Source organism: Microplitis mediator, chromosome 1, assembly GCF_029852145.1.
Source record: "Microplitis mediator isolate UGA2020A chromosome 1, iyMicMedi2.1, whole genome shotgun sequence".
Lineage (NCBI taxonomy): Eukaryota > Metazoa > Arthropoda > Insecta > Hymenoptera > Braconidae > Microplitis > Microplitis mediator.
Window position 1 is genome coordinate 6,648,387 of NC_079969.1, and position 7,641 is coordinate 6,656,027.

The 7,641-nt window shown below is 26.1% G+C and overlaps 2 protein-coding genes across 3 annotated transcripts in view; one reads left to right on the plus strand and one right to left on the minus strand.

Moving 5' to 3' along the window:
- The window catches only part of LOC130678576 (alpha-1,6-mannosyl-glycoprotein 2-beta-N-acetylglucosaminyltransferase), a 40,194-nt gene extending 39,568 nt beyond the window's left edge, over positions 1-626 (minus strand). For both annotated transcript variants that reach the window (XM_057485927.1, XM_057485883.1), the window contains exon 1: positions 243-626. The gene's annotated coding sequence lies outside the window, so the exon portion shown is untranslated. The remainder of the gene's footprint in view (positions 1-242) is intronic.
- Positions 627-2,087: 1,461 nt separating this feature from the next.
- Positions 2,088-4,724, plus strand: LOC130674411 (transcriptional regulator ATRX homolog). Its single transcript, XM_057479734.1, has 3 exons — positions 2,088-2,273; positions 3,062-4,034; positions 4,109-4,724. The coding sequence occupies exons 1-2, from the start codon at positions 2,173-2,175 to the stop codon at positions 4,020-4,022; spliced, it is 1,062 nt and encodes a 353-aa protein (XP_057335717.1). The 5' UTR covers positions 2,088-2,172; the 3' UTR covers positions 4,023-4,034; positions 4,109-4,724.
- Positions 4,725-7,641: the final 2,917 nt, after the last annotated feature.

A 7,641-nucleotide genomic window follows, 5' to 3' on the forward strand; every position in this document is an offset into this window, starting at 1 on the left:
ATCGACCGTTCATTTCTTTACCTTTCATTTAAATTAATCCCCAATTTTCTCATATGTTAATTTAAATCAACCCCCAAATTTCAATTTAAAAAAAAAATTCACTTAAATTTCATTAACTAAAATTTTGATCGTCATAAAAAAAATATATATAAAAAATTTAAAAATATATGTACGATAAATTTCATTATTATTATTATTGTTATTAATAAAAAAAATATATATATTACATTAAGTTAACTTACATATGAACTTGCACCATCACGTTGAAATAAAATTTATATACTGCAATAAAGCCGCACTTGATATTTTAAATTTATAATTAATAAATATATATAATATCATTATTTATGATAATTATTTATAATCACTATTATTTATAAATATACGCGTTTAGTAAAAATAATAATTACAGATATTTTCTAGCTGTATAGTTTCTAATATAAATTTATTATTTAATGTTTTTTTTTTTATTATTATTACTAATATTATTATATGTAATTATAATTATTTAATCACGTTACGGTAATTGATAATTATTGTGTAGAAAAAAAGATTTATTAGTTAATAATAAACGAGTACAAGTCACGGTTCTACATCGCGAGTGAGTAATTTACTGTCTCACCACTCCGCGGGTTGGAGAATTCTAATTGGTCTGGTTTTAGGGGTAAGTATAAATACCTATATGTGTATGTATTTTCATATATATAGATATATTTCTTTTGAGAAGTGCTAGCAGTAGTCAATGACTCCACCCTCAAGGATTAAAATTTAATCTTTTAGTCTGTGCGACATCTAGTGAGGAAAATAAGTAACTAATTTTAGGGATGAAATTATATTGACGCAGTTAATTTTTGCATCAATTGTTGATAAAATTGATTAATTTTTTTTTTTACTGCGGGTGCTGACTGATAAGAAGTCAAGTTCCTTGATAGCCATACCCTAATAGCACAGTTTGCTTTAGCAAAAAGTTTCCTTAAATTTTTCATTAAATTTCCGTCAACTTCGGACTTTTCCATTTTTTACGACAATTTGTATGCAACTTACTATTGAATTTGACGTAAATTTACTACCCGAATTAGAATGAACATTCACTTCAAAAGTTGACTAGAAAAAAGTTGTCAATTTTCAGGCAAATTTTATGCCAATTTATTGTTAATTTCACTTGAAAAATTGTTAAGTATTTTTTTACCGTCAAATTGTAGACAATTTTATGTATAAATTTGCTTACCTCCGAAAATGGTAAGAATGAACATTACCGGCTTTTTTTTTTTCGTAAAAAGTTACCTTTAAATTGAAGAAAACTTAACCGCAAATTTCTATTTTCAACTTTTGCTGTCAAATTGTCGGCAAATTCGGGCAGCAAATTTTAAGTCATTTCGACGTCAAACTACTGTCAATTTCAAGCTATAGTAGTTATAAGGGATAGTTTCACCGCAATTAAATTACGAAACAGTTTCGGTCAATGTGCTGTCAAGTTGCTAGCAACATTTGACATCTAACTATTGACTACAATCTTGATTAAACTTTCTCCCAGAAAGTTGTCATCAATCTGCGGCTGCATTGTGAAAACAATTTCCCTGGTAGCAAAGTTGACAACAAGCTAGTGACCTAATACAGCAATTTGTTGTCAAGTTGACTGCAAAATTCAGCATTTCCATAAGTTTACGGTTACGGGGCAACAATTTGCTGAGAAAGTTAGAGGCGAAAAGTGACATTTTATTAGTAGACAGTAAGTTCCCTTCAATTTCCTCAGAAAAGAATAAAAGTAAAAAGTTGTCATCTTGATTGCATTTAATTGACATCAATTTCCTAATCAGAAAGTCTGGCTAGTGGGATTGATGCAAAAACTTGCCATCAAATTGTTCACAACTTTTTGTTTGCTAACTTAGTGTATTTTATTTGACAATAATTTACTGTCAACTTTTGCAGGAAAATTGGCATCAAGTTGACATCAAGTTGCTGACAAAAAGGCTAATATCTGAGTACGCGGCGCGGTATCAACATTCTTTTTGTAACCATTTATCGAAACCAAAGTATATACATATATACATCATAAGTATGAATATATATAAACAGATTTATGTATTAGTAGACACGAGGTGAAAGCACGTGTTGTCATACAAGTGATCTTATTATTAATTATAAATAAATATATAAATAATTAAGTGAATAATGACTAAAATACGTAAAGTAAAGCGTAGACAAAGATACAAAGTTGATGTAAACCGTAAAAGACTGCGAAATAAATTACGTAAAAAACCAAGTATTCAATGGTAACTAACCTACAATTATTATTTATTTATTTTCTTTTAAATTGTAGTTATAAACAAATAATAGGGATGTGTAAATAGTTTTTGAATTGAAGTCAAAATTATTTTCTTATTTAAAATTTTATAGAATGATTCAAGTTTTTTAATTATCTGCATTATTTAAAAAGAGTTTTTATTTGTAACTTATTTTTCATCAGTTTTCAAATTTGAAAATTTTTTAATTATTCAACTGTCATCCGAATCTGAAATTCAAATCTACTTCTTAATAAATAGAAAAAAAAATTAATAAATTTATCAACATTTCAGATTTTTTGAATAATTTAAAAAGTTAAAAATGATTCGATTGGAAAATCGCTCGAATAATTTAATATGCAAATCATTTGAATTTAAAAATTCAAAATTAGTAAATTTTTGCATTCAATTTTATTAGAATTTGAGTATTCAGATGAAACTTAAAATTAAAATTAAAATTTAATTTTTTTTTAATAATTAAAATTTTTTAAATAATTTACGGTTACTTTGAAAACTCACAAATACTTTGAAAATTCAAAAATAATTTAATTTATTTAAAAACTTTAATTATTTTATTCGATTCGAATAATTCATAAGTTCAAATTATTAACACATCTCTACACTGTAAAAAAAACCGGTGTAAGTGTTAAAATTTTCGGTGCCCTTACACCGGTGTTATTTCATTTTAACCCCAGTGTTAAATTGAGTCCATTTTTAACACCGCTCTTTTTACAGTGTATTAAATAATTTATAATAAATATTTACATTTTTTTTAACAGCGAGCAGATAAAAGATGCATGGGAAAATTCAAAATCAACGCGTCGTAATTTATTACAAATGGGTTTGGCATACGACGCAAATAAAGTGTTAAAAGTACCCAGTAATAAAAAAACTATTCTTCAGAGTGTAAAAAAATCAAAAAATTCAACTGAAGATGATGAAGAAGAAGAAGTAGAAAAAGTAGGAAATAAAAAAGTTCCTAAAAAAATTCACGTCGCATTGGAATTAGAAGCCGAAGCACGAGCACCACGTGTACGTTTATTTCGTTTGCCGCAAAATCAAGTTAATTTCCTTACTTATTTAATGGACAAGTACGCAGATGACTACGAAGCAATGGCGCGTGATAAAAAAAATTATTATCAATTGACTTGGAGGCAGATAAGAGGAAAAATAAACGTTTTTAAAGGCATCCCTGAACAGTATGCCGAGTATTTGGTTAAAAAAGGCGAAATTGTTCTCGATGATCCAGAACCTTTGGAAGTTACTAAGAAAAAAATAGCTGAGGATAATTTTAAAAAATTCAATACGCCTCAGCCTGGAAGTAAGAGACAGTTGAAGAAAGAGAGGAAGCAGATGAAGGAAAAAGTCGGTTGGATTGAAGAGGATGTTGATAATGATCATGATCATGATCATGATAGTAATGATGATAATGATGAATTTAATTATGCTAAGGCTGATAAATTGGAAGATGTTGACTCGAGTAAAACAGAGGGTGGTGAAAAAATCAAATTGTTTTCTGATGATGAGGATGAGGATGAGAAAGAGGAAGAAGTGAAGCCGAAGAAGATGAGGAAAGAAAAGAAAATTATTGAAGAGGTTCTGAGTGATGACAGTACGGATGCTGATTTGGAGGATGATGATGATGATGATGATGATGGGGACTTTAAGAACTTGAGTGATTTGAGTGACGAAGAGCTATCGGAAGATGATCTAGAATTTTCTAGCGATTCTGATGAATGATTATTTAAATTCGTAATAAATTTGTAATTATAAATTTAATAAATAGTTTTTTTTTTTTTTAATGTAAATTATTTTTTTATTTATAGAATTTTGAGGAAGACGAGCGATGACGTGTTACCTAACAGACGTAATTTTGAATGAATTGGGTTTCAGATTCAAAACTATTTTTAAAACTTATCGGGAAATTATTCGAGCACAAATTCCATGCTGTCAAAATTTTTTTAATAAAATTCTAAATTATTATGTACCTGAAGATCGGAACGTTTTTCTCGCAACGAAAATGAAAATAATTTATGTAATTTGACTCTAGGTGACTTCGGGGGTAGTTAGGAGTGTCCTATAATTTCCGGTTGACGTACGAAACATTTCAGAAATCTAAGTCCAGTAGATTTTTTACTTTTCATTTCTTTTTTTTTTTCATTTTCGATTCGCGAGAAACGTTCCGATCTTCGGTACATAAATTAGTATAAAATCTTATAAAAAATGTTTGGGAAAAAAAGTTGGAAATTCTATGATCTTAAAGTCAATTAACTCAGACAATAAATAATTTTTTTTTTTCAACAAATTAATTATGAAGAAAAACAAAATTTAAAATATATGATCCTGAAGTTAACAGACAATTAAAAATTTTCAGATATTTTTTGCAATGAATCAATTATAAAAAAAAAAAAATCTACAAATATGCACATGTAGAAAACTAAAGAAACACAAAGTGCAATTTTTTAAATTGTTTTTTTTTTTCTCATAATTTATTGTTTTTAAAAAAAACCAAAAATTTTTAGACGTTAGTTAACTTCATTATCATTTAAAATATGACGATCCTGAATTTAGCAGAAAATTAATAATTTTTGTACTTTTCTTTCGGAGGAATAAATTAAAAATAAAAAAAAAAAACTAAAAAAATGCACATGTAGAAAATTAAAAAAACTACAGGTGCAATTTTTCAAAATATTTTTTTGTTTATAGTTTATCATTTTTAAAAAAATTCAAAAACTATCAGATGTCGGCTAACTTCAGTATCATAAAAATATGCGCATGTAGAAAATTAAAAAATTTATAGGTGTATTTTTTTTTTATAATTTATCGTTTTTAAAAAAATTCAAAAATTATTAGACCTCGGCTAACTTCAGTATCATTGAAATTATGGACATTAAAATTTTCCAAAGTTCTTATGCATTAAAAAATTCAATTTTTATGTCTCTAAATTTATTAACCTAAAATTTATATTAAAAAAAAACCTTTTCACTTTTTTTCGCTTCAATTATCATCCAAAATTAACTATCAGTAGTAAGTCATTATTTGAGCATTCGAAATTTTAAATAATTACTTATATACTAAATAAAAAAAAACTCACCATTATTTCTTCGAATTAATCAGCTACCGGTACTTGAATTCACAGCGACGACGAAATAATTATTAGTAATTAAATACACTGACAAAAAACACTAAACACTCAATAAACACTACTGGCATTAATAACAAAACACTCACGACTCATAAAAACTTTTTTTAATTTCAAAAAATAAAAAAAAATCTGAATAATATTTTTTCAAAATGGCGGCAGGAAAATTTTAACAAAAAAATTATTTTTTCCAAATTACTGAATAAAAATAAACTTATTATTATATATAATTGATCACTAATCACTTTTACACACATCACTGTACAAACAATACGCAATTTAAATTATTTGAAGTTTTTTTTTATTAATTAACTGAATGACAACGAACGCCGGCATTCGGACAATGAAACAGACGCGAATTGATTAAAATATTTTTTTATTATTTTTTATATTAAATTCAAATTTAATTATATGTTTAATTTCTTCATTAACTACTAAAGAATATTAATGAATAAAGGTTTTAATTAATTTAAATAAATAAACGATTAATTAATTAATTTTATTTCTAACTCGAGGTCTAAGTTATTGTAATGGCGGCAAAAAGATATTTGACAGCGAACGGCTGCGCACTTGCGGTGATAATTTGAAATATGCGCAGAAAGATGGCGCGCATGTGGGTTCCGATAGACGCCACTGCAGCGCCCAAATCGCCTCGAATTTTATTTTGTATTTCACCGCCATGACAGTGACACAGAGTTTCGAGTTCGCGATTTAATTGAGTAATAAACGATTTTAATTCCGTAATTAATTAAAAGTTTTACAAAAAAACTTTCTTTGCTAACCGGAAAATGTGTAGTGACAATAATTTTCTCTGAACTTTGAATATAAGTTTGAATAACAATGAAATTAGTTTACGTCAACTTTTATGAGTGAGGATGTAACTGACAAGTGTAAATTTTTTTAATTTTAGAATGAAAAAATTAAATGGAAGTACAGTGACAATTTAAAAATGCGTATTTAGATAAACGAAAAATCAAAACGCGCATTTTTTTAAATTTCATTATTTTAATTTAATTATTTCTTTATTTAAAATTTATATTTTGTCTCATGTCTGCTACTTCCACACTCATCAACTTTTTCGATGCTTAGATATCGGCGTTCGTTGTCATTAAAAAGTGTTATTATAAATCGGTTTTACTGACTTTGATTGATCATTAATTATGTATCGGAAAGTTTAAGAATGATTCATCAATGATCCTGAAGTCAACAGACAATCAGCCATTTTTGGATTTTTATTTTCAACAAGTCGATTGCAAAAAAAAAAAAAATAAAAAAATATGCACAAGTAGAAAATTTAAAAAACTATGAGTGCAATTTTTTAAAACATTTTTTTTTTTATGACTTGTCGATTTTAAAAAAATCCAAAAATTATCAGACCTCGGCAAACTTCAGTTTCATGATTTATCATCAGTTAAAAGTATTTAATAAGTTTTGGTTACTCAGAAATTAGTTTTAAAATAATTTTTTCTGACTGGGAAATTTTATGAATGTGAATGTAGCAGACATCAGACAAATTTAAAATTATTACTAAATAGAGTAAATAATTAATAAAATTAAATTTAAAAAAAATACGCATTTAAAGAATTTTGAAATCAGTGGGTGTATTTTTTATTAATATTAATTTTTTAATTATTTACTCTATTTATTTATGATTTTGAATTTGTCTGATGTCTACTATATTCGAACTCGTGAAATTAGCTGACGTATAATAAATTTCAAATGTTTTTAAAAATGATAAATTAAAAAGAAAAAATATTTTAAAAAATTGCACATGTAATTTTTCTTATTTTCTACATGTGCATATTTTTGTTTGTTTTTTTTTTTTTTTTAAATTGAATTGGTGAAAAAAAATTCAAAAATTGTTAATTGTCCGGTATCTTCAGGACCATAAATTTTCATGACCGTGAAGTTAGCCGACACCCGCCATTTTAAAAATGAAAAAGTTTATAACTTTAGAAAAAAAAAAAATTTTCAAATTTAAAAAAAATGCTCGTGTAGATTTTTCAATTTTCTAGACGAGTATTTTTATAAAAAGATCAAAAAATAAATACTCGAGGTACAATTTGAAATTAAATTTTAAGATTACTTATTTTGTATTCAAAAAGTTTTACAAACCTCATTACTTTTTGATTTTTAAATATAGTTTTTCGAAATCTAGACGAGTATTTTTTTTATTTTTCACTTTTCCAATTTTTTAATCTGAAAATTAACCGTTTT